Genomic DNA, 27,665 nt, shown 5'->3' with positions numbered 1-27,665 from the left:
AGGCTCCTGGAACGGCTTGACCCACTCCTGCTCCTTTTGCAGGTCTGGCTGCATCTTTGGGCTGCGTAGTCTTAATTAAATCCCAACGTGGACCGTTCATTTCCCTCCATAGATGCTGCCTGACCCACTGAGTTCCTCCAGCATTCTATGTTCGTTGTACAACAAAAAAACCCGATGAAACATTAACATTTCTGGTCTGGTGCAAACCTTTCCACCGACAAGCTGAGCAAGGTGATGCGTGCACGCGCCTTACCTGTGCGTGCGCGGCCGCGCGCCCCCTCTCAATCTAACTCGCTACTCCATCTGGCGGCCGTCAGTCTGATTGACACCAAGGGCTGGCCAATGGCCGGCCTGCGTTCGGCGTGAGGACCAATCGGAGAGCGGTGAAGTGGACTTCCACAAGTCAAGATAGGTTGTCCGAGTGCAAGCCATCAATCGATTGTATTGTGTTTATTGAATTTGCCGCCGGTTTGATTATTGATCACGGATCGATCGATCGGTCGGGCGGGCGGCCCCGGGGCATCTTGTCCTGAAGTAAAGTCCGTTTGTTGGCGTGCGTTGGTGGGGTCGGGCCCGCTGGGACCGCGATGATGTTGACGGGGAAGAAGAGCGAGGAGAGACAAAGCGCCGGGCCCGAGGGCCTGGAGGCGCAGGCGGACGGCGGCCTGGGCCTGGCTGCCGCCGCCGAACGCACCCCTAAGAAGAAGGAGCGGGCGTCCCCGCACAGCAGCAGCAGCAACGAGGGCACGATGGAGGGGGGCACGGCGGAGACGCCGGACGGCCGGAGGACCAGCAAACGCAAGCGGGCTAAGGTGAGGCTCCGGGGGACAACGGGGGTGAAGGGGGGGGGGGTGGAATGAGGGGGTGAAGGGGGGGGGGGTGGAATGAGGGGGTGAAGGGGGGGTGGAATGAGGAGGAGGAGGGGGATGAGGAGAGGAGGAGGATGAGGAGGGGAGGAGGATGAGGAGGGGGAGGAGGGGGATGAGGATGAGGAGGGGAGGAGGATGAGGAGGGGGAGGAGGAGGATGAGGAGGGGGAGGAGGGGGATGAGGATGAGGAGGGGGAGGAGGGGGATGAGGAGAGGAGGAGGAGGAGGGGGATGAGGAGAGGAGGAGGAGGAGGGGGATGAGGAGAGGAGGAGGAGGAGGGGGATGAGGAGAGGAGGAGGAGGAGGGGGATGAGGAGAGGAGGAGGAGGAGGGGGATGAGGAGAGGAGGAGGAGGAGGGGGATGAGGAGGAGGAGGAGGGGGATGAGGAGAGGAGGAGGAGGAGGGGGATGAGGAGAGGAGGAGGAGGAGGGGGATGAGGAGAGGAGGAGGGGGAGGGGGATGAGGAGGAGGGGGATGAGGAGAGGAGGAGGGGGATGAGGAGAGGAGGAGGGGGATGAGGAGAGGAGGAGGGGGATGAGGAGAGGGGGAGGAGGAGGGGGATGAGGAGAGGGGGAGGAGGAGGGGGATGAGGAGAGGGGGAGGAGGAGGGGGATGAGGAGAGGAGGAGGGGGATGAGGAGAGGAGGAGGAGGGGGATGAGGAGAGGAGGAGGAGGGGGATGAGGAGAGGAGGAGGGGGATGAGGAGAGGAGGAGGGGGATGAGGAGGAGGGGGATGAGGAGAGGAGGAGGGGGATGAGGAGAGGGGGATGAGGGGAGGAGGAGGGGGATGAGGGGAGGAGGAGGGGGATGAGGAGGGGAGGAGGGGGGATGGGGAGGAGGAGGGGAGGAGGGGGGATGGGGAGGAGGAGGAGGGGGAGGGGGGAGGGGGAGGAGGAGGGGGGATATGGGGAGGAGGGGAGGGGGGATGGGGGAGGGGAGGAGAGGGGGGATGGGGGAGGAGGAGGTGAGGAGAGGAGGGGGGATGGGGAGGGGGGATGGGGGAGAGATGGGGGATGGGGGAGAGGAGGGGGGATGGGGGAGAGGAGGGGGATGGGGGAGGAGAGGGGAGGAGGGGGATGGGGAGGGGAGGATGGGGAGAGGAGGAGAGGGGAGGATGGGGAGAGGAGGAGAGGGGAGGATGGGGAGGAGGAGGGGAGGATGGGGATGGGGAGGAGGGGGGAGGGGAGGGGGGATGGGGAGGAGGGGGGAGGGGAGGGGAGGGGGGAGGGGAGGGGGGATGGGGAGGAGGGATGGGGAGGAGGGGGGAGGGGAGGGGGGATGGGGAGGAGGGGGGAGGGGAGGGGAGGGGGGAGGGGAGGGGGGATGGGGAGGAGGGATGGGGAGGAGGGGGGAGGGGAGGGGGGAGGGGAGGGGGGATGGGGGGGAGGGGAGGGGGGATGGGGAGGAGGGGGGAGGGGAGGGGGGATGGGGGGGAGGGGAGGGGGGATGGGGAGGAGGGGGGAGGGGAGGGGGGATGGGGGGGAGGGGAGGGGGGATGGGGAGGAGGGGGGAGGGGAGGGGGGATGGGGGGAGGGGAGGGGGGATGGGGAGGAGGGGGAGGGGAGGGGGATGGGGAGGAGGTAGGGAGAGGAGGGGGGATGGGGAGGAGGAGGTGAGGAGAGGAGGGGGGATGGGGAGGAGGAGGTGGGGAGAGGAGGGGGGATGGGGAGGAGGAGGTGAGGAGAGGAGGGGGGATGGGGGAGGAGGAGGGATGGGGAGGAGGAGGTGGGGAGAGGAGGGGGGATGGGGGAGGGGAGGAGAGGAGGGGGGATGGGGGAGAGGAGGGGGGATGGGGAGGAGGAGGTGAGGAGAGGAGGGGGGATGGGAGGAGAGGAGGGGGGATGGGGAGAGGAGAGGGGAGGGGAGGAGGAGGGGAGGGGGATGGGGGAGGAGAGGAGGAGGGAGGGGGATGGGAGAGGAGAGGAGGAGGAGGGGGATGGGGGAGGGGGGGAGGGGATGGGAGGGGGATGGGGAGGAGGGGAGGAGGGGATGGGGAGGAGGGGGGATGGAGGGGAGGGCGGTGGGGGAGGGGGGAGGAGGAGGATGGAGGGGGAGGGGAGGAGGAGAGGAGGGGGGAGGATGGGGGAGGAGGAGGATGGAGGGAGAGGGGAGGAGGAGAGGGGGGATGGGAGGAGGAGAGGAGGATGAGGAGGAGGATGAGGGGGAATGGGGAGGAGGAGGGGAGGAGGGAAGGGGGATGGGAGGGGGAGGATGAGGGGGAGAGGAGGGGGGAATGAGGGGGGATGAGAGGAGGAGGATGGGGAGGGGGAGGATGAGGGGGGAGAGGAGGGGGTGGATGGGGAGAGGAGGGGGTGGATGAGGAGAGGGGGATGAGGAGGGGAGTATGAGGGAATGAGGAGAGGGGTGTGTGTGAGAAGAAAAGGGGGAAGTGTGAGGGGGGTGAGGAGAGAAGGGGAAGTGTGAGGGGGAGGGGCTTGGGGAGGGGACGGGGTGAGGGATTAAGAGAGGGGGGAGGTGCTCAGTGGTGGGGGGGAGGGACTGAGACGCCCCGTGGTGGTGGGGTGGTGGGGGGGGGGGAGGGAGGGAGGATCGAGACGTCCGGTGGGGGAGATGGAAAAATGAGATACCGGTGGGGGAGGGGGGTGAGAACAAGTGAGGTGCCAGGAAGAGAAGGGGTAGGGGTGAAGAAGTACGGCGTTGGGAGGAGGAAGCAAAGGTTAGATTATTGAGAGAGGGGGGTGAGGGTGTGGAGGAACCAGTTGGTGAGGTTGGAAATGTGCCATTGTGAATGGGTGGTGGAAAATGGATCTGGGGGTCAGGGGATGAGGGAATGTTGCAATTGCTATGTGGGAGGTGATGTGCTTTTGGTTGGGAATCATGGTGGAAGCATCAGTTTTTATTGTGTGGGGAGTGCACTGTTTAATTGCCTGACGATTCTATAATGTAGATTATTTTCCAATAATTTGTTACATTGCAGCCTTGATCACAATTTTTAAAAACAAACACTAATACAATAAAACTGCAATAATCTGTTATTTGACTCCAGAAATCCCGATGGTTTGGTATCTGGCTCGATAGGTGATGTTTCACATGCTCCCTTTAAAGTCAACGGGGCCCTGGTTCCTGTGCTTCCTTTAAATTTGGTTTGCTGGAAAATTTATTATAATATTGTGTAATATCTTAAAAGAGTGAATTCAAACTGTGTTAGTGTATCAGTAAGAATAAGATTAAATAGGTCGAAAGAGCTGCCACTCTGGCATCACCAAGGTCCTGAGCGTGCTGGATTATCAGAGATTTACTATATTGTGTTAGTATTTCCTTTGGAAGGAACATGAATGGCATAGTTTAAATATAATTTTTTTTACACATTCAACTTGTCATCATTTTGAGGAATGGCTCAGGCTTTACAGTTGTTTCTGGATATTGCTATTGTCTTTCTTTTGAACATTTTAAACTGGCAGTTAAAGCTCCTTAGTTTTTGTTTGGTCTGGTTAGAGAAAGAGGCAAGGAAGAAACTTAGCTTAGCTTTGGAGAATTCCCCTCCATTTTTGGGACGGGGAGAATAATATTTTGGAAAGGTTTGGTGAAATAGCCTTTTTTTTCCCCATTTTCCACATGGAGGTTGGTTGTCTTTATTCTCCAACAAGCCTTGCTGGAGACACGAGACCTCATCTGCAGCAAGGCTTGTTGGATGCTTTTTTTGAAAATCGAAAGAATTACAAAGACTTGTACCTTTTACAAATGTTCCAGTAAATTATCTGAGACGGGAATGAATATCCAGTTTACCTCCATGCTGTATGTATTTCTCTTTACTTGACAGTTTTTTTAAAGTAAAGTATGGAAAGTGATAAGAAATAATACTTCTATTATCCTCATTAAACATGCTTTATGTACAGTAGTGTCATCAAAGGGCATTTGACATCAAGTCACATGGATGCTAGGACAGAACTGGCTCCTAGAGATGGCTAAAAAGAAAGGAGATGTAAAGATGTGGAAAGCTTAAGCAGCTGAACTAATGGAACAACGATATTTAGGCATGATCAAGAGGCCAGAAAGGGGACGCATGGATGTCTTAGCATCTACAATTGGAAGATATTCAACGATACCTTAAAGTGATACTTTTGACTGTTCGTGATGTAGGATGGGGGGGGGGGGGGTGGTTGAATGTTCACTGCTTTTGTTTTTTTTTGTGTGTTCTTAAATTAAGCAAAGAACAATATCTACATCATGGTTTTTATACTTTTGTAACAGAGTTTATATTAGCCATATTTAAAATAGGCTATTGTAGAACGTATGTACTGACCTGATTAAAAGAATCTGGTTTCAGAGTAAATAATGGTTTTACAAATCCATGTAATTGTATTTGTCTTTGATGTTAAGATGCATATTATTGCAGGTTTTATACCATTGTGCATTTATTTGCACATTTTATAGAACTTCTGTGGGAACTAGTTTTGTTTCAAGGTATTTTCAGCTTCCTTTGTATGCTGTGATTTGCTTAATGGAATCCTTTACTTAGAAATGTAATTTATTTTAGAATTGTTAATTGTGTAGTAGATTTGGCAAAATGTGTTTCTTACAAACATGTAAAGTCAAAGCTGATCACAGGTTCTGAAATTGCACATGGGGTCAGTCTTGACTGTATGTTTCTCCTGAATGATCCCTTGTTGTTTATTTTACACAATGTATCACCCATTCTCCTTGGGGAAAGTGTGCTGTTATTAATCATCCATGTAAGTGGATAACATAAATGACTACAGTGTAAGTAAAACTCTGCTAGTTCAGCACCAAAGCCAGATTATCAAATTTTCTAGACTATTGGATGTTATATTATCAATAACCCAACACTCATTTGATTGACTTTATTAAGGATTACACAGTAATATAATAAATTTTCCAGTAAAACAGTTAAGTTTAGAGGAAGTGAGAGAGCTGGTAGCTCATTGAGTTGTAAGGGAGTGCCACAAATGTTACCTGGTGAAGCACGTGCTGAACCATTGGGATTTCTGAATCATTGGATAGCAGCTTATCGGTGTTTTCCTGTGTTTAGATTAATTAACGATTAATTATTATGTTGCAGTCCTTTTTAAAAAGGTATTTATAATTTTTTATGAATGTTGCACATTCCTTACTTGGAGTGGAGGATAGTAAATGTGAGGATGTGACTAGCAGAATAGACAATGGCTCTCAAAGTTCCACACAGGAGCTTAGTTCACAAGAATTGTGAAGGGATTAATCCATTGGAACTGCTGAAAGTGGAGGGCAGAGGGAGTATGTTTTGGGTAGTGGAATTATGTTGGAACTGACAAAAATTGTGAAGGATGATCTTGATTTCGGAGGCTGGTGGCATGGAAGGTGATGATCAAGGGAACTTTGTTCTTGCCTTGTCCAGGAGGAGAGGGGCTGAGAGTAGAAGTGTGGGAAATAGATGCAGTCAAAGGCTCTGTCCACTATGGTAGAGGCGAAGCCATGGTTCAGGAGGAAGGAAGACATTTCAGAGGCACCTATGTAGAAAGTCTCTTCATCTGAGTAAATGTGGCAGAGATGGAGGAACTGGGAGAATGGAATGGAGTCCTTGCAGGATGGGTGGAAGTATGGACAAGGTAGATGTGGGAGCTGTGTGTTTGTTTGTTTGTGGCTGATCTATCCCCTGGAGATGGAGACAGAGAGATCCAAAAAGGGAAGGGAATAGTGGAGATGGACTGCATAAAGGTGAGAGCAGAGTGGGAATTGGCAGCAAAAAGTGGTGAAATTTTTGAATTCTATATAAGTGCAGGAAATGGCTCTAATGCAGTTGTTGGATGTACTAGAAAAAGAATTGAGGGAAGTGGACCCAAGTAGGCCTGAAACAATGACTGTTCCACGTATCTCGGGGGAAAAAAAAACAGGCATAGCTTACGTGCACTTTTTGATTTGGAGAAAGTGAATGGAATTGAAGGCAAGCTCAATGTGAGGATGAGTTCAACCAAGCAAATGAATGTGGTAGAAGGAAACCGATGGCGCCTCTGTTCAAGGAAGAAGTGTTGGGGGGTGGGTGGTGGGGGGAAGCCTTCAGACCCTCCTGATATGGAATGGAGATGTAGCAAGGTTGGAAGATGAACTGGCTGGAACCAGGGAAATGGAAAATGTCAAGGTGGTGGAGGGCATATGAAGTGTCATGGGTGTGAGTAGAAAGGTGGTGGACCAGAGGAGAAAGCATGGAGTCAAGGTAAGGAAACATAAGTACAGTGGAGGCAAGAGCAGGCTGAAACAATGGTTCTGCCTGGATGATCCTGTTTGTGGGTTTTGGGCAGGAGGTAGGAACAGGATATACGGGACTCTCAAAGAAATGAGATCCGCGACTATGTGGGGAAACAATGCCTCATTTCATTGGTGGGATCATGGTCCAGCAGGAGGGACAAAGATTTCTTTAAAAGCTGAGGTTTGGCCTCTGCAAGATAGAGGTTGGTTTGCCAGACCACAACAGTACCACCCTTGTCGCGAGGTTTGGTGACAATGTCAGGATTGGTTTTTAGTGAGCAGAGTGCTGCAAGAAGAAGAGGATAGGTTAGAATGAGTCAGGGGTGGTTAATGTACCATTGGCAGTTAGCAGTGAGTAGACCTAGAGAGAGCAAGAGGCCAGAGGAGGAATACAGGTGGAATAGGACTTCTGGAGATGGGAGAAAGAGTCTGCAGTCTTGGGTGAGGACTCCTGCCCAAAGAAATAGGTATAGAAGTGGAAACAGTGGAATAGGAGTTGTGTTTGGCTCAGAATTCCTTGAGATATGGCATAGCTAAGGCCTCTGCTGTGGACTGATCTTTCTGGATCAGAGAGGGAAAGATCAGAAGGGGTGGTTGAAAGTATGGCAGGTGATGGAACTGTGGGGATGGATGGGGGTCAGAGAAAAGTGAAGGGGAAGAAATGTTGAGGGGTATTAGAATTCAGGAACTGTTGGAGTTTGCCATCCTTGACCAGTGAAAAGAAGGAAAAAATGTTGTCTGTTGTGGCACCAGATGCAGTAGAGAATAAAGTGGAACTATAGACTGCAGCGGCTTTGAGGTACGATGAAATAATGTTGCAGAGAGGTCAACAGTATGCATGTGCTGACATATGGCATGAAGTGGAGACGTGTAGACGGGATGGTTGAATAGGAAGGAAGATTGCTGATGGAGTATAATGAGGTCAAATGAGAGTTTTTTTTGCTTTGGTAGGAAGAATAGAAGAATGGACTATTTCTGATAATGGAGAACTACAAAATAGTCTTCGGAGAGATACAAATGTGCTTGTGCATGATCACAGAAAGTTAGATGCTCATACAGCCCATCATCCCTTGCCTCTCCTTGGTCCACCTACTGACCCATCTCACCCATTACTCTCCTTTTTACACTGGCTCTCTTCCCTCTCCACTCCCAGACCTGATGGAGAGTCTTGACCTAAAACATCAACAATTCATGGTAGCGTAGCGGTTAGCGCAACGCTATTACAGCGCTAGCGATCGGGGTTCGATTCCCATCACTGTCTGTAAGGAGTTTGTACGTTCTCCCGTGTCTGCATGGGTTTCCTCTGGGTGCTCCGGTTTCCTCCCACATTCTAAAGACGTATGGGTAGGTTAATTTGGGGGTTTAAAATGGGCGGTGCGGACTTGTTGGGTCGGAAGGGCCTGTACCACGCTGTAAATAAAATTAAAAAAAATTCCTCCTGCCCCCAGATGCTGCTTGACCCGCTGTTCCTCCAGCAGATTGTTTTGTGCTTTTAATTGTTTGTGACAAACTCCACAAGGGATGTCTGTCCTTTTGCTAACCTTCTATCCGAAGGCTGATTAAAAAGTCAGTGACCTTGCTTCTGTTTCCCTCTCCTACAGAGGCAGCCTGATTTGCTATTTCCAGAAGGTAAAAGTACTGCACATGCTGGAATCCAAAACAAAAAAAAATGATGCTGGAAGATCTCAGTGGGTACGTGGGGGCAAAAGGTGTATGTTAACGTTTTTGGTTGAGATCCTGCATCACACAGACACAACTTACCTCCACAGATGCTGCCTGAACTGCTGAGTTCTTCCAGTATTCCGTTTTGTTTTGCTGTTGCCTGCATTTTCTGGCTCTTATTTCCGATTTCTGGCATTTGAATATATTTTTGTTTGTTTGTAATTTTGACCTCTGCACCCAAGAGATGGCCACAAAGGCAGCAGAGATGGGTTAACTGGGTTGTTTCCAGGAATGATCGAGCTGTGCTGTGAGGAGGGATGAGTAAGATTGGCCAATACTTATCGAAACAAGTTTCTCAGAGGGACACCTATAAATGCAGAGAGGGCGGATAATTTAGAACTAGGGAGCATGTTAAAAATAGATCATAGAATACTGCAGCACTGAAACGGGTCCTTTTGGCCCATCTCATCCATGCTGACCTTGATCCCTATCACTTTAATCCCATTTGCCTGCATAAGGCCTGTTTCCCTCTATGCCTTTCAAAATACCTTTTAAACATTGTAATTGTATCTGCCGCTGCCACCACCTTTGGCAGCTCGTTCCAGATAACCACCACCCTCTGTGTGTGAAAACATGCCTCTCAGATCTCCTTTAAATTCCTTCCCTCTCACCTCATATTCTCAGGATAAGTGGTCAGCTTTTAGGGCCAAGCTGATAAAGACACCTTCTCATCTAGAGTAGTGAACCTTTTTGAATTTTTTACCTTGGAGAGCTGTACATGCTGAGTCATCCATTTTCAAGACAGATCAGTAAATTATTGGATACAAAGGAGTCAAAGTGGTCTTAAAATACAGAAGCTTGTTGAATGGTGAAGAAGGTTCAAGTGTCATTTAGCATACTCCTATTTCTCATGTTCTTATGGTTACCCACTAATTTACAGGAAGTAGAACCCTGTAAATTAGTGTACAATCTTTCCTAGTAATTAATGCTGGACTGCAGCTTCATTCCAATGAATCTGCATGGTACTTGCTCCGTAGTGTGCTGTCTGGAACTGTTCTGTGCACTCAACATGTGGCCTAACCAGGACTTTGCATTGCTTAGCAACATCTCATCTGGTCCAGTGATCTAGTTTAATAAGGCCCCTTGTCTCTATCCGTCCATGACATTTTAATAATCTGTGCACATAGACTGCTGAGTCTCTTTGGATCTTCACTGTTTCTAGCTTCACACAATATTCAAAGTTGTCTTCTCTATTTGGTCCAGAGTTTGTAATTCATTGTATATTCACTCACTAAACTGGAATATCACAGGGAGCAATATTTATGTAATGGTATTCTCTGTCTATGCCTGAGCCTTAGACCAAATAGGTATCTTAGTCCATGGAATTGACATACAGCTAAAGGTTGTGCTTTTTCCTTGCAATGTTTCTTTGCAGGTTGAGTATAGAGAAATGGATGAGAGCTTAGCAAACCTATCAGAAGATGAATATTATTCAGAAGAAGAACGCAATGCAAAGGCTGAAAAAGAAAAGAAGCAGGTGCCGCCACCTCAGCCTCCACCACCCGAGGAGGAGATTGAAAGTGAACCAGAAGAACCATCTGGTATGTGAATTTATTTAGATTGGTCTCTATGTAGTGGGATGGGAAGAGACTCTCAAGACACTGAAGGGGACTCCATTGTGCACAGAATGTCAAGTTTCCCCAAAACCATTACTTTAGCCCTGCAAGCTTAACAAAAAAACAATCCCAATACTTTTTAAACTATTAAAATTACAAATCATGCATTAATTTCTGCACTTTAATAACTGTTCACATTCTCATCCATGGAAATGCAGGAAGCCAGGTTTCCTAATTAAAATAAGTTGGTACAGTTGACTTGATAGTTAGAATGAACAGAAATGGAGGTTACAAGTGTAAGTCCCACTCCAGAGACCTAAGCATAGTAGTTTAGGCTGACACTTAGGGCTGCACAGTCAGAGCTGCTGTCCTTTAAAATGGATGCTATCTCAGGTAGATTCAAACGATTCCAATCCATTGTTATGAAGAATAGGGCAATTCACCCCAGTGGCCAGGTTAGTATTTGTCTCTCAAGTGACGGCACAAAAAATGGAGTGGTGATTATTATATTGCTAAATATGGGATCATTCTGTCTGCAAATTGTACTACAAAATGCACATCATCCTGATCTGGAAATATATCTGAACCCTGAAACTCTTTACCCAAGAGGCTTTACCAATGATGTCTAGATCCTGAAGATGATTAAATAAACTACAATAGTGTCTTCAATTCAAAACTGATTAATTGGTCATAAGTAACTGGCATGCCATGAGTTTGTGGAAGGGGCTATATAGTCCCAGACCTCTACCTCTGAAAAATGGTGTTTGATGTATAGTTTGCCACATTATGCCTTGTAAATTTCATATGTGTGCCCTCAAAACACTGTCTGAGCACTATAGGTATGCAGTTCTGTTATGCAACAATCCCAGGGACTCGGGTTTTTTTTTATTAAGTTTATGAAAGGTGACCATCTTGAATTTTCCTCTTTTTAAATCTTGTTAGCATATATTCTCCTCCTATCAGTGGCTTCCTTGAGAGTTTCTAAATATCTAAAGAGGGATAAAACAACTTGGCAGTTCAATCATTATCTGCGGAGAGACCAAGAATTTAATGTTTTGCATTGATGACTTGTATCAGATCAAAATAGACCTTGCTTTCTTTTATGGCAAGGCATAAAATTCTAGTATATATTGGAAGCAAAGCTTGTGGAAGTTTCAGCCACTATTCTCTTGACTGCTGTAGGCTATTTCTTTGATACCTGATGGTCCATCAGTAATATCTCTCTCTTTGAGACACCCACCAGTCTTACGGGATACTTCATGTTAACTTAATTCAGATTTGTAACAGCAATTGGGTTGTTTCCTATTATACTAGATCCAATTCTCAGAACTGTTATTCCACTAGATAATTTGTAATTTAATAATTTTCCTCAATATAAAACGTGTGTAATTCTGGTGTGCAGTAGTTCCTCACCTTCCAATTGCTTGGTTTGTCATTTGTCTTTCATCAAAAATTATATAAAGACAGACCAGTATTGCAGTGTTAATAACATGAAGGGTTAAAGCTGTGATTGTCACTTCTTATCATGTTCAAGCATTTGATTGATGATGCCCAATATAATTTGGAATCAAAGTGATAAAGGGAATTTGAGGTTCAGTTGATTGTGGTAATCTTGCTCAAGCTTTGTTACTTTGATTTGGTTACTCTTGCATTTCTATGTCATGTGTTATATGTATGATGTAGTCTGTTGGAAAAAAGGAGGACTGGAACAGGTGAAAAGCTTTGAGAAAATGGTGTGAAAATAAGCTAGTGATAATTTGCAATTTCAGCAATTAACATTGAGAGCATTTTAAGAAGTTGGGAGGGAGATGATCAGAAAAACAATAATTATACTAAGAGGTATTATAAATTTTGGAAGTAAAAAAGTATCTGGTTGCGTATCTGATTGTGAACCTTCTCTAGGGAATGTGAGCAAGGTTTTGGGAATGTCTCCCTGATATGGGGGGAGTATTTAAATATCACATGGCCTTGGGTTATTGAGAAGAGTAAATTAGCATAAGGAAAATTCTTTTTCTATGAGCCAGCACAGAAATTGTAATGATGTATTTACAATGTGGGAGAATTATGGGCCAGTCCATATTTTTAATACTTGTGAATGGGAGAGTTTCTAAACTAGCAGCTGTGTAAGTGCATAAAATGAGTGTTAGTTCATTTGGATGTTGTGTACTTATCCATCAATACAATGCATGACTCTAAAAGATTTCAGAAGTGTGCATGATAAAAGTATTGAAATATTCCAAATCAAATTTTATTTTCATAGGATTTTATTTCTCCCTCCACCCATCTCTTTACTTTCCTTTTTTCCTGTTGCCGTTGGTATAGTTATACAGGTATTGGCAGCCCACGTTGCTGTCTTCATTATGAGCCTAGATGGTGTGTATTAGCAAGCTCTTTGAATATAGAGTTATTTGAATATAATTCATTGTCACAGCTTGGCATCAGCTTACATATACTCCATATGAGGCGTCATTCAAGAATAATCAGTGGTATTGTAGTTTATTTTTGCTGCTTCCCCTCTTCCCTTAGGACTGCCAAGGCTAATTCTCATGCTGCTTTGCTACTTAAGTTGAGGCCAACCTAAGAAGGGCATGCAAACCTTGGTGCTTCCTAATGGTTCTTGCACTACCCCATGAAGTTTCTCTCTATTGTGAAGGCTTTTAAATATCCATTATTGCAAACCCTACTCTAAATAATTTGCTAATATTATACAGATTGTGGATTTTGCTCTATTTTTCTTTGTATTTGTGGTTTTAATGTAATCTTCAGGAAGTAACAATTCCCATTCTGTAACCCTGAAGCTTGTGCAAAAGTTTCACTTCCAGCTTTTGAGTTCTTCTGCACGTCCAAACGCCAGAGGAAGTTTCTATATAGTAATCAAAATAATATCATTTAGACTTACCATATATTCAAGTCCAAGTTTGATTGACTGATGAACATATTGATTTGTCATTGTTAAATCATTTGTATTTTTGGCAGGCAGCAAAAGGCGCATTTTGAGGAGAGGTGTAGGAGGGGCATGCTAAAAAAATTCTAACAATTGGCAATACAATTAATTCACTGAAAGGGTTAAAGAGCAGGTGTCATGGAATGGTCCTGCTGAAAGGAGATTCATTTGATATGGGCAAGCCATCGTGGTTGTGGACACTGCCCTGGAAACCCTTTCAACGATTCTTAATATTGTAATTACCTGCCAGACATTAAATTTCTATAAGAAAATATATTAATGTTAAATTTAAGATTGTTTTAATATAAAACCGCGGAAATTAGGGAAACCAGTAGTGTGCGCATGCGTGTGAATGTTTTTACGTTCGTTCCCGCAGTGCATTGGAGCAACATCAATCTGGCAGGGTCGATCGCAGGTATGTATTTTTTAAATTACTTTTTTTTTATTTTTGATTCTCTGCGCTTTTTACTTTGTGTTCAATTTGCTTTTATGTCACAGGTAGTGTTTGTGAGGAAGGAAGGTGTTGAGGACTATTGGGATTTTGGGATCCAAAGTATCTTCAGCTGAAGTTTGATCTGCGCTTAGGAACCTGGTGATCATGGTTTGATCTTGGGCGCTTGGTTAGAACAGATTCCAGGGGCACGGATGGCAAACAGCGCATGGAGGGCTTCCTGGACTAGTCTTGTTAGGGCCAGCGGTTATCAATCCTGACATGGTGTTACCTGCCAGATTTATTTTTTAATTGAAGACTAAGGTTTTTGTCGTGTTTCTTCATGGTCCAAGGTTAAAAGCTTTATTGCACTAATTCTGTAAGTTCATTCTTATCAGGTGTTGAGGGTGCTGCTTTCCAAAGTCGTCTACCGCACGATCGCATGACGTCACAGGAAGCAGCCTGTTTCCCAGACATTATCAGTGGTCCCGCGCAGACCCAGAAGGTGTTTCTGTACATCAGAAACCGCACAGTAAGTTTCTATATCAAACCATAATTTCTTTATTGCTGAATGTTAGTTATTTGATAATGGATGTTCAATTTAATTTTCAGAGCTTCCATTTGTGGCTGATATGCTGTTACTGTATTGGATAACTTTATAAAGATTTTTAATTATACAATGAATACTTTCTTAAAAATATGATTGTTGCATACCAGCAGTTTTGAACATGTTACTTTTCTAACATTTTAAGGGAATAGAGCACCATTGGAAGTGGAGTGCCACACCATTATGAGTCCTTTGTGTTTTCATTATATTTCTCGCATATCTTTGCAGAGTTCTTTGTAAGCCACACAATTTCATCCACCTGGAAGGAATAGAGTGGATGTGGTTCATAGTGAGTAGAGCCAGCTATTGGCTGCTACTGATTCCTATGTTCAAGCCCTTTTTCCTCCATGTTCAACTTCCCTGCTTTTTTTTTCCATATGTATGTTTTGAGTTTTAACATTAAACCTACAAGGCCATGGATGAACTCAGAAGTGGAGGTTGGGCTGCATAACACATTTTGCAAGCATGGACTCAGTGAGCCAAATGGCTGCCATCTGTTCCATACATTTCTGTGATTGCAAAGAATCTGTTGGTTTATGGTGTGTTCTTGCCTCTTTGCTGGGAAAGTCCTTTTAGGAATCAACACTGTGGGACAAAAGAATGGATTTTATTTGTTTGGGGGGGGTGGTGGTTCCTTGCAAAAAGCTTATCTCCACCAAAATTAAGATGTATTTTAAGTAGTAGAATGGTTCAGTGATGAGGGATTTCGGCTATAGGATTAGAATGGAGAAGCTGGAATTGTTCTCTGTGGAGCAGGTTTGATGGAGATGTACAAGATTGTGATTGGTTTAGGTAGGTAGGGGGAGGGTTGTTGTTCCATTAGGATATGGTTTGATGGTCAGGTGCGCAGATTTGACATATTGGGCAAAAGATAAGTAGGATATGAAAAATTTATTTTTTATTCTGTGTGCTTAGGATCTGAAGTTGACACTAAGGTGGTGCTAGGACTTTCAAAAAAGAATTGGCTAGGCATGTGAGCGAATAATTTGCAAGACTATCAGGAAAGAGCAGAGAAATCAGACTAATTGCTCTGCATGGAACTCACGTAGACCTGATTGGATGAATGGTAATCCCCTGTGCTGTAATAATTCTAAGATGGTTTGTTCACAAAGTTCCATTTACTCAAATTTATTCAGGTTTGGCTTGTGCCGTGAGTAAATATCATGAGGTGAGAAATATTGACGTATAAATCATCGGAACAGTTAAAGGAATTAAAAATAAAATCAGCCACTTTATTATTTAGGTCATGGGTAGAGATTGAAGTGTTACTTAAAGGCAATTGAAATTCATTTTATTCTTATAATAAAATCTGACTTCTAGTTTTAGCCTTGCTATGTTGTCCATTGGGCAGTATTTTCTCACTAACGAACAAGTTGGGATTTTAATTGCTCCATTATTGGCAGCTGTGCCTTCAGCTGTCAAGGCCCTAAAGTTTTGAACTCTCTTGCTGAGCCCCTCTTTTGTTCTGTTGAGTTTAAACATTCTATATGATTCCTGTGAGTTTTCCAGAAACAAATGCCAACCATTTAGAAATTGTTCCAGGCAAAAGTTAACCAAATATATTTTGTTCTTCATGTCCATTGCTACTTAAAGCCTCTTTGACTAATCTCTAGTCATTTGCCCTGATATTTAGTGTGCCTTGGTACCACATTTTGTTTACTGCATTAGAAGTGCTGTCCAAATATCAGTTGTTGTTGGATTATGTTAACAGAATCCTGAAGGATCTTTGTTGTACAGCTTGTTTAAGTAAAATTATTTGTTAATACTTTGGCACACTTTGTCAGTCAAGCTCACAGGAAATGTCATCGAAATGACTTGCTGCTTTGAGCACAAGCAGATACTGGAAGAATAATTCTCAAAACTTATTCATAACTCATTTAATTTGTTTACTGCAGTGTATTGCTAACGATGCATCAAATACATTCTGATGCAGTTCTGATTTTTGTTAATACAAAATACTTGTAGCACAGAATAGGCTTTTGACCCAAATAGCAGAGCAGCTCAGCGGGGGTTGTAACATCTATCCCAGCTTCTATTTATGTTCTTGAAGGTTGGGTGAGATAGAGAATTCCAAAGATTTAGAATCCTCAAAACAAAGATATTTCTTCTTGTCTCAGTCTTAAACGGCCAACCTCTTACCCTGAAATTATGCCCCACAGTTAGAGGAATAATTCTGTAGCATCTGTGTATCCCTCTCAGGATTGTGCAGGACTCAGTGAGGTCACCTCTCCTTCTAAACCCTGCTGAGTTTAGGCCAGTCTTACTCTGTTTCCTGTTTGACAACTCTCTCTACTGAGAAGTTGGTCCAACAAATCTATGTTGCATTAAGTCTAGCAAGTTTCTTTTGGTGCAGATAAATTGCACTCAGTGCTCCAAACGAAGTCTCCCCAAAGCCCTGCATAATTTCATTGACTTTGTTATTTTTATTCTCCATCCCCCTTGCATTAAAGGCAAATGTCCTATTTGCCTTCTAACTGCCTGATATGTCTACATATTTACTTCCTGCACCTGATCCCATTAATTAACTTTTTACTAGGTTCTTAACATTTAAAAACAATTGTTTTGCTGTTCTTACTAAAATGCTTAACCTCACATTTTCTCACGTTATACTTCATCTGCCACCACTTTGTCCACTTCCTTAACCTGTCTACATCTCTTTGTAGCATCTTAAGATTTTTTATCATTGTTCACTATTGTGCCTAACTTTGTTTCGACAACAATCTATGAAATTCTTTTCATACAAGCATTGATGTAAATTGTGAATCATTGAAGGTCCAACTTCTACTATCAACCAATTTGTGGAGAAGAGATATTAAAAGCCCATCAAAGTAAACAAAAATATGAAACCAGAAATGAGGGAAGAAGATTTGTAAATATAGACTTGTAAAAGATTGCCTGATAACATTTACTTAACTAAAAGTAGCGAATTATTTTGAACTTCTTAAAAATTGTAATTTAAGCTGATGTTCGGAAGATACAAATGGAAAGATTATTAAAAGGGCCAACCACTTTTTACTAACAGTACAACTGTAAGAATAAAACTTTTATATTGTTGAAAACTTTTACAGTTCTCAAGGGCCTTGTTCTTATGTATTCAGCTCCTGAGCAAATTGTTAATACTGACGTGAAAAAGAAAAATGTTAAGGGAAATGAGGTTAGTGCAGATAAGTGGCACTGAGATAAAAGATCAGTCATAATGTTACTGAATGATGCAGCTGGCAGGAGGGGCTGAATGGCCGACTGTTTCTTGCTCGATATTCTTATATGCCCATAGCACCACTTTGAGTCTTCATTTTATGCAACAACCTTTGGTGTGGAGGCTTATCAAATGTGCTTTGAAATTCCAGATCCTTACAACCACTGGTTCCAGTTACTTTCCCTGCTAATTGCATTCTCAAACCTTTGCAAAACTGTTCTGACTCTGCTTACCCATGAAGAAGTGCCTTGTACCATTCCCTAAATGATGTATTCCATCATTTTGTCACAGCAAATATTAGACTGACTTGGTCTGTAGCTCTCTTTATTTTTCTCTCCCTAGTGGTTACTTTCAGTCTGCTGGGACACTTTGGAATTTTAGAAGATTATCACTAATACATCTGCTATTTCCTCAGCCACCTCTTTTAAAACCATGTGGTGATTGTTTCAAAGCATTTATCATGTTTTAGTTTTCTCCTTGGTGATATTAATAACTTTAGGTTTATCACTGTCACTTGGTAATTGATCCATCTCTTTTCTGCTACATTTGTGTTTTATGCGTTGTTTAATGTTCTAATCATTTCTTTCTTCTCCATAATAGTTCCTTTGTTGTTGTTTCTATGGAACCCATATTTGTTTTTACATTCTCCCTCTCCATCAGCATTTCTGTCCTCTGCTGCATTCTTAAATTCTCCCAATTATCAGGCTTGCTACTCATTAAAACATTAATACTTTCCATAACCTCTTTGGATCTTTATTTCCTAATGTGCATTAATTGAGATTTTTTTCTTTTCATCGCTTGCCATTGTGTATCCACTGGCAACCTTTTATTTTCTGATCTAGATTAGCCATTATATCTTTTATATCTGACTGTAAGACTCCAGTTTCTGACTAAGCTGAATCTTTCTCAAGCACATCATCAAAAATGTCTTTCTTTTGAAATCTAAGTGTGATTGGCAAGACCAGTGTTTGTTTGTCATCTGTAATTGCCCTTGGGAAGGTAGTGGTGAGCTGCCTTATTGAACCATTGTAGGCTGTCTGCTGGAAATGCTTCTACGGTACTGTTAGGATTGAGTTCCAAGATTTGTAACCAGTTCCAAGTCCAGATGGTGTGCAAATACAGGTGGTGGTATCCCAATGCGCTTGAAGTCCTTGTCCTAGGCGGTTGAGATTGTGGTTTGAGATGTGCTTTTGTAGTAGCCTAGGCCAGAAGCTGTGGTGCACTTCATAGTTTGTACATACTTGCAGCCACAGTGTGCTGGTGTAATGAATATTTAGGGTAGTGGTTAGGATACTAGTCAAGCGTGTTGCTTTGTCCTGTGTGGATTTGGGCTTTTATTGTTGAAGCTGCACTCATCCAGGCAAGTGGAGATATATGAACACTTTTCCCTTGTGAATCCCCAATATGAGGTTACTAATTGACCTTTTCAGAAGGTGACTCCCGGTTGCTAATCATGCTCAAATTTGATTATAGCACTTGGGAATAAAGAAAGTGCCAGTTATTTAGCAGCTAATAATAGGAGCATTTCCAATTAATGGGGTATGATAGTTAAGGTAATTCAGGTATCAGTCCTTAGATCATTATACTGCAGTTATTTTAGATAAACCTAGCAAAAGATTCCTTCAAGTTTCATGAAGGAAACTTCTTTTTTGAATTGGATAGTTGTTCAGTGAATTCAAACTACATTTATGGGAGAAGCACTATATATAAAAGAGATGAATTTGTTGCATTTGCCAGTAATGCTTTTCTGGCATTAGTTCTTGCATGCTGTGTCATATTAGCTACAGCATTTAATTTCTTGTCCAGATGGTTAAATGGCTCCTCTTGCCAATATGTAAACCCTTTGGTCACATGCATGAGTGGCTGTCTGTTGAATGGAGTTTTCTGAAAAGATTTTTAATGCTCAACATAATACATGAATTCTCTTCCCCAATCCCTTAATATACTAGAAATTCTACATTTGAGTGGGCTAGTGAATTAACTGTATTCTGTTTTTGACCTTGGGGATTAAGAGGTAGGTGAAGGGGCTCAGTTTTTTGATGGGCTATTGTTTATAGGGTGGACATGTCAGTAGTTTACATCATGGTCAACCAGTCACTGCAGATGAAAATAGAAAAACAAAATCTGAAATAAAGCCAGAATAAGCTAGTAACACTCAGCTGGTCAGGCTGCATTTGTGGAAAGAGAAACAAAAAACTAACTTGTATTCTCCCTTTCCCAGTTCTGAAGAAGGATCTTCAACCTGAAATGTTAATTGTTTCTATCTTTTCACAAACGCTGCCTATACTGCTGAGTGTTTGCACATTTTCTGGTTTGGGTCACTGTAGATATTAGGCTGGATCATGTCCACATGCACACACACAAGCAAAATAATGAAAGAATAATTTAACCTCACCCTTTTGCTTCCTACATCTTTGTCTGATAATCCTCATTGAAATTAACAGGTCATGGATCTGGCACAGAATGGACTCAGCTGTGGAGCCAGCATCAAAGGAAAACTGACGTATTTGTTTTTCTGGATATGTCAGTCAGTCTCAAACTTCCCACATTTCACAGCCAAAGTGCTTAAAGTTTGTCCCTTTTGGTCCCAAAGGAGTGTGTGTAAGCAATTGATGTTTTGCTTTTTGATATGTAACAACTCCATCTGCCCTGCAATTCAGTCAACTGTCTTGATGGGTGATTTTAAAAACAAAAATAAGAAGATGGCATTTTGGCTGTACTTTCCAGGAATGTAATTACCCTGAAGGGTATCCAGCAGGAATTTTGTCTTGTAGTAAGATCTCAAAACCAGAATTGGTATGAACATTTTTTTTCCCTTTTGGTGCTTGGAGTGAGAAATATTGGCCAAGGAACCAAGGGCGGACTTTGCTGCTCATTTGGTGTTTTCATGGAAGCTTTAACATTTTACCAAAGCAGGCAGATGGGTCATTGGTTTGCCAGTTATGGAGATTAGCACCTTTGGCAGGGCATCTCCTTGTTATATTACAAAAGATGGTCAAAATAGTTAGACTGAACTTGTCAGCCATCAAAAATCTAGAAGGTGAATCACTTGTGCCTTTATTTTTCTTCACTGATTGAATTACCTTGTCAGGTTTTCCAGGTCTTCATCTGTCAGCATTGAAATTTGAGTATTTGCTTTCTGATGGATGTAATAGCAACATATATGTACCACTTATACTGAATGGATCAGAATTTGGCCCAATTGTGGTTGCCATTGGCACATCATAATTATGAACTTTTGCTCATCTGTCATTGTCAATTTCTCCTCACAACTCACCCCAGGTGCGATGTCGTGCCCTTACCTGGGGGAACTGGAGCAAGCCGTGTCCACAAGCTGGCTGATAAATCTTTTAACAGCTCACTGACCATGGACCCCGGAGTCAAACCTGTTAAAAGTTTGAAAGTTTTTTTGTCTTTGAAATTCAGTAAGTTTCAAATAAAAACATCTCAATTATTATTTAAAATAAAAATCATTCCGCTAAAGTTATTTCAAAGAAATAAATTAATGCTTTCACTCTTGTAGCCATTCCTCTCCACTGGAATTGAGTCACTGTTTGTGCACCAGATCTAATTGGCTAGATAGAGTATAGTTATTTTTATGTTCATGGCAAAGTTTGTTTTGTAAGATTAGTTGAAATTTTTGCAAATGAAGAGTAATTTGTGCCGATTGAGATTTTGTCATTATTTTCACCTAATGTTAGAAAGTATTAAATGACTTGTATTGTTAATTCAGTAATATTCTAGCAATTTTTGTTCCATTAATTCTAATTTACTGCAATCAGCTCCACACAATGTAAGCGGATATGCTTCCTGAACTTCATGGGTTGGGTGATTTTTTTTTCTTGCCCCTTTTCTGGATATGTTCAAACCAGGAAGAGGAGACTGAATTCATGAGCTTACAGTAAATATTTTCCAGCCTTTAACCATGTAGCACACATCTTATTGGTGTACAAAAGATTATTTTAGTGATAATGTCTTTCTGGAATGCTGCAAATCCATCAATCAGAAATATAATTGCTTTTGAAATCTGTCATAATTGATGGTTATTATGGAGTTCCATGAGCAAGTCTGTTTGCAAGTCCTCAGCAAACAATGCAATCTGAGAAGTGCCAACCAATAACCATCTCCAACAAGGGAGAGTGTAACCACCTACTGTTGACATGCAGTGATGTTACCATTCCTGCATCCTCCCGATCACCATTGACCAGAAATTCAACTGAGCCAGCCAAATAATTACTATGGCTACAAGAGCAGGTCAGAGGCAGGGTATCCTGCTGCAAGTGACTTGCTTCCTGAGACTCCAAGGTCATTCCACCATCTACAAGGCACAGAACAGAAGCATGAAAGAGTACTCAGTTTTACCTAGATGAATGCAGCTCAAAAACCCAAAGCTCAACACAGGATTCAGGACAAAGCAGCCCATTTGATTGGTATCCCTTTCTCCAGGCTAAACATTCATTCTTCCCACCACAGGCACATGGTTGGGTTGTGCCATGCATGAAATACTCTGCAGTTACCCAGTCTGCTCCAAAGGCACCTGCTGGACCTGCCCTGTACCACCAGAAGGACAACACTGCCCTGCTGCTTTCCTTCCAAGCTGCACACTGCTCCTGTCTTGGTAATATATTTGCCATTCCTTCATTATTGCTAGGGCTAAATCCTGGCTATCCCTCTCCAACAGCCCTTTGAAAGCACCACCCTCTTCTCAAGGGCAGTTAGGGATAAGTCATAAATACTAACAGACTTCCTAGTTTATAAGAGTCTAAGAAATAGGAGTAGCAGCCTATTTGACCCATCATGCACCACATGTCTGCAATTTCACCACATCCTTCAATAAATTTTTGGCAATTTCCATGTTATGGTGGTTGGGGGGGAGGGGTATGGGTTGCTGCATTCCAAGAAATTGATCTGTATTGTGATTTTTTCCATAACGTGAAGCCACATCTGCACATGCGTTCAAGAAGTAAGAGTTTTATTTATTTATTTATTTATTTACTTACTTACTTACTTACCATGAATTTTCATTCTGTGTCAAATTTTTAGTGATTTCTGTATTCTGTAAGGGCGAATTTTCTGTTACTCGAGTGGCCATAGCGAGGGGGTCGCCTGTATTAAGGGAATCCATCTTTGAATTTATTCAGTGACTGACTTGGTAGAGAATTCCAAGATTTGCTACCCTTGGGGGTGAAGAATTTCTTCTCATCTCAACCCTGAGTGTATGGGTTGTTAATTTTGAAACTGCATCAAGAATCACCCAATTCCTCCAGGAGTCGTGGGTCTAGGCTAGGAGAAATCTTACAATCTCTCACCATCTCAAAAATGCACCACCTTTTTATTTTGTTCTACCAATGTGGACTACCTTGTATTTTTTCCCATATTAAATTGCATCTTCCATGTCTGTGGCCATTCACCTTTTCTACTATATCCCCTTGCAGCCTCTTTATATCCATGCAAATATACTTGGTTCCCTCTTCCAAATCATTGATACGAACAGTGAACTTCTGGGCCTCCAGCACTGTCCCTGTGGCAGCTCACTAGTTACAGCCTGTCAATTTGAAAATAAATTATTTATTCCTCTCATTTTTCTGTCCTTTAAAATCCGTAATATATTATCCTCAGTCCCATGTGACGTGCTTTTGGAGTGTGGACATGCCTAGTTACACGCAAATATCCAGAAATTTATTGGTAGGGCTACAGCAATGAATGTAGCATTGAAGTAACTGTAAGGGATTGAACATGTGGTATTTAGCTACTTAACGTGGTAGCTAAAATTAAGGCTAGCACATTCAATGGAGAATTATTTTTAACAGCATATTAGTCGTGCTGAAAATTTAATCTTCCTAGTGTGGTGTCTCATTCCTTCAGAATTTAATATGAAGATTTAAAACAACTTTTTACTCCCTAGTCACTATTCTTTACTTTGCTGTCTGGAGGGCATTTAAACTTAAGTTCCTGGGTAAGACGTGACTGTGAATGTTATTCACTCCGGTTGAAGAGCCTTTTTGTTGCTGGTTTGCTGATCAATTCATTAGATCTCCCTGTGGAAGACAACATGCTGTGTCAGAAGCCCAATGACATCATCTGCTTAAAAGCTGGAAAAAAGTCCTTGGGGCTGCTGTTGGCAAAGTGAACTCAATGCAGCATTTATTGAATCAAAATCTGGGCCAATACAATGGTACTTTGCATAGTACTCGGGATGTGTTCCCAGGGGTGACAGCACTGAATCAGCACTGAAAGTGACTATCTGTGTTACTCACAAGGAACCTGGCTCAAGCCCCTGCCCTCCTCACCCTCTATGGTAACTGACTCAGTGGTGTGTGCTGGCCATTGAGCTGTTGCCATGGAGAAATCTCTGGGCCAGGCAAATAAATAATCTATCCTGGGCCCAACACATTGATGCAATCATGAAGAAGGCTTGCCAGCGGCTCAACTTCATTAGGAGTTTGAGGAGATTTGGTATGTCACCAAAGACTCTTGCGGATTTCTATGGATGTACGGTGGAGAGCATTCTGACTGGTTGCATCACTGCCTGGTCTGGAGGCTCCAATGTGCAGGTTTGAAAGAGGTTGCAGAGGGTTGTAGACTCAGCCAGCTCCATCATGGGTGTAACCCTCCCACCACTAAGGACATCTTCAAGAGGTGGTGCCTCAAGAAGGCAGCATCCATCATTAAGGACCCTCACCACCCGGGACGTGCCCTCTTCTCATTACTACCATCGGGGAGGAGGTACAGGAGCCTGAAGACCCACACTCAATGCTTTTAGGAACAGCTTCTTGGCCTCCGCCATCAGATTTTTGAATGGTCCGTGGACACTTACTTCGTTATTCCTCTTTTGCACTATTTTATTTATTTTTTAGTAACATGGTAATTTTTATGTCTTGCACTGTACTGCTGCCACAAAACAACAAATTTCACAACACATGTCAGTAATAATAAACCTGATTCTGATAAAGAGAATGGAGACAGCAGATTCTATCATGTGCAACGGGGTGTGATGAGAGACCATAGGATTCGGGCTCTCTGTCAACTCTTGTAGTAGGTGCTCCCAGCCCTCAGCAGTGGTCTGCAGACGTCATGCCGGACAGGATGTGGCCTTGAGCACCACATCTTGGTGCTGAATGACATGCCAATGCCCCAGCCTGCCCAACTACAGCCCTCGGAGGCTGCCTTGCCACACCAAACAGTGGGCACTTCATTGCTATGAAAGCATCAGTGTGGTCTGGACTCCACACTGGGTTCCTGGCACAACAGCACTTACCACACAGCCCGAGCAGATGTCTTGACTGGTTGACCAAAAGCTTTATCACGAAACAGTGCTGTGTGGATGAGATAGAGACATAGAAAGCAGGAGATGGAGTTGGCCATTTGGCTCCTCAATTTCAAGTTCACCATTTGTGACTGATCCTCTATCTCATTGTATTCCTGATCTCTCCCTATATCCTTGATGCCTAAAAATCTATCCAACACTTTCTTGAATATATTCAGTGACTTAGCCTTCCCTGCTTTCTGCACTGGAGAATTAAGAGATTTATCACCCTCTGAGTAAAGGGAAATCTCCTCTCTGTCCTAAGTGTCTTACTCTGTAATCCTGAGGACTGTGACATCCTTCTAAGTGGCTCCCCTCATCCAGTCTGTCTATGCCCTGTCAAAATTTTGTCAATGAAATCCCCTCTCATTCTTCTGAACTCTAGTGAATACAGGTGACCCAATCTCTTCTCGTACAACAGTCTTACCATCCCAAGAATTGGTCTGGGGAATCTCAATAAACTAAAAATACTTGTCAAGATCCTGTATAAATTGTAGTAAGACATCCTTGCTCCTATTCTTAAAACTACTTGCCATGAAGGCTTAGCACACCATTTGCTACCTTAACTTCTTGTTTGCTTTTAGTGTTTGGTTTAACAGGTCCTTTTGTAAATTAAATATTTTCCAATCTCCAGCCATATCAATAATACTTGGACCTTTCCTAAGGAAGTGGATAACTTCACATTTGTCCAGTTTATACTGTATCTGCTGTAAATTTTCCCACTTGCTCAATTTATCCAAATTGTGGTGCTAGAGTATGTTGTAAATATTGAACAGGCTTTTTGGGAACAGCAATAAGCATCAGTTGATAAATGTGCTAATCCATTTCAAATTGAACCATCTGCTCTTGGAATGTTATATTGAATGTAGTGAGAGTGCTTGTGTAGCTGGGATGCATTAAGGTAGTGTAATTTGGACTTGGTACCCCTGTTGGAGAGTAAATTTTGGCCATTGTTTTATGCCCTTGACCACCTCTAGGGGGTTAAAAATGCTTTGGTGAGCATATTGAATAGCCCTTTGAAACTTGCTGGATAGCTTCAGACATATATTAAAAAATGGAGACTTGATAATGGAGAAAACTGAAGCATTTGTATGATGGGTGTTATTTTGTTTCTCTTTACAACAGAACACACATCTACTTGAAACATGCACTTGTTTATTGACTTTTTTCTTATTTAAACAGCTGCAGCTCTGGCTGGACAACCCAAAGGTTGCAGTTGACCTTTGAGGTAACTCACCAGCAGCTGGAGTCTCCTTTACAACAGTAAGTTGCAGTTATTTTAAGTGAACTTGCAAGGTTGCATACAAAGCTTGATGTAAATTCTGAAAGACACCCAATCCTAGAATATGAAACATAGAATAATGTTTATGCAATGTAAGCATGGAAGGAAAATAGTTTAATCTCCAAATTTTATTTGTGATTGTTAAAGGTGCAATTTGAGCTGGTAATTTTCAGAGTAAAATGTTAAGCTTGTGTATTTGCAACAGTGGTTTTCCTTGCCACTTTTAAAGTATGCATATATGTTGCTAAATTAGAAAAAAATTAGCGTGTGTTGCATTTTTGTTAATGTGTTTTGTCTGGGCCTACATTGTTATTTCATCTTTGTCTTAGGTGATGCAGTACTGGTTCACAGGATACACAGCTACTTAGAACGTCATGGGCTAATTAACTTTGGTATCTACAAACGGGTGAAACCACTTCCAAGTAAGTGAAACTGTAACTGTTTGCCCAAAACTAACTTTTTTTTTTGGCATAAGCTCATTTTAAAAAGAAATATCATGAGATTTAATTATGTTGACCAGTATTACTTCGATTTTATTTGCTCCTGCTACTGTCGCACCTTTAACTTGTTGAATATATATTGTAATGGTATAACTAGACTTGTTTACTCACTACTACAACAACAACAGGAACAACTACTTCCATTTATCTGGCACCGTTAATCAAACATCTCACGCTTTTATAGGACTTTATATCAGATAAAACAAACCAAAGGAAGATGTATTAGGACAAGTGATCCTTGTAACAGATTTTAAGTAGTTGAGATGGAGAAATTTAGTATAGATTTCCAGAATTTGGGAGCTGAACAATAGAAGGTGTGGCTTGCAATAATGGACAAAGGAATTTGGTGATGTGCAAATAGCATTAATTAGAGGAAACATTTCTCAAAAGAGTTTACTGAATACAAAGAATTTGAACAGAAGGATGTAAATTTTTAATCCCAAGGCAGTGATGAACCTGGAGTCGGTATTGAGCACAGGGGAGGAAATAAAATCTATGCTGAAAGGTCCTCAGTGGTGGGATTGAGCCAGGGTTGGAAGCTAGCCATTCTGTAGCGGTAGCAACAGGTACTCTTGATTGGTGGTGGGGGGGGGGGGGGGGCGCGGGGAGATAAGGTCAGCTTGAAATTAAAAAGGAGTTATGATTGCAAACTGTCTTATTCCGTCCTAGAGAGTGGATTGGATGCAAAGGGGATGAAATCAATGGCAAAAGTATTGGATTTTGTAGTGGGGAAGGCTGTAAATGGTACTTAAGTCTGATTAGGTTAAGGCAAGCTGTTAATATGGATGTTGTCCTTTGATATTGATTGATCTGTGTTTTCTTTGTTTGGTAACTGAAAAAATATCTGGTACACAGCAAAGAAGACTGGGAAGGTGATAATCATAGGTGCTGGAGTGTCGGGGCTGGCAGCCGCTCGCCAGTTACAGAGCTTTGGAATGGATGTCACTGTTCTGGAGGCAAGGGTAAGGCCATTTCTTTGTTTACTAATAAAGAAACCTAACCAGGGCAGTTCTATTACCACTGTGCAGAAAAATGTTATAAAAGAAAGTGGT

General features: G+C 43.0%; 1 protein-coding gene across 1 annotated transcript in view; it reads left to right on the top strand.

Annotated features, from left to right (window-relative positions):
• Positions 1 to 399: 399 nt before the first annotated feature.
• The window catches only part of kdm1a (lysine (K)-specific demethylase 1a), a 62,958-nt gene continuing 35,692 nt past the window's right edge, over positions 400 to 27,665 (top strand). The window contains 8 exon segments of the mRNA XM_052036476.1: positions 400 to 812; positions 10,168 to 10,333; positions 14,121 to 14,254; positions 26,014 to 26,043; positions 26,045 to 26,086; positions 26,088 to 26,094; positions 26,443 to 26,535; positions 27,469 to 27,575. Coding sequence (XP_051892436.1) covers positions 588 to 812; positions 10,168 to 10,333; positions 14,121 to 14,254; positions 26,014 to 26,043; positions 26,045 to 26,086; positions 26,088 to 26,094; positions 26,443 to 26,535; positions 27,469 to 27,575 — 804 coding nt within the window. The 5' untranslated portion in view covers positions 400 to 587.

Source organism: Pristis pectinata, chromosome 22 (genome assembly GCF_009764475.1).
Source record: "Pristis pectinata isolate sPriPec2 chromosome 22, sPriPec2.1.pri, whole genome shotgun sequence".
Lineage (NCBI taxonomy): Eukaryota > Metazoa > Chordata > Chondrichthyes > Rhinopristiformes > Pristidae > Pristis > Pristis pectinata.
The sequence above is the reverse complement of the archived record's forward strand: the minus strand, read 5'-3'. Positions and strand labels throughout refer to the sequence as shown.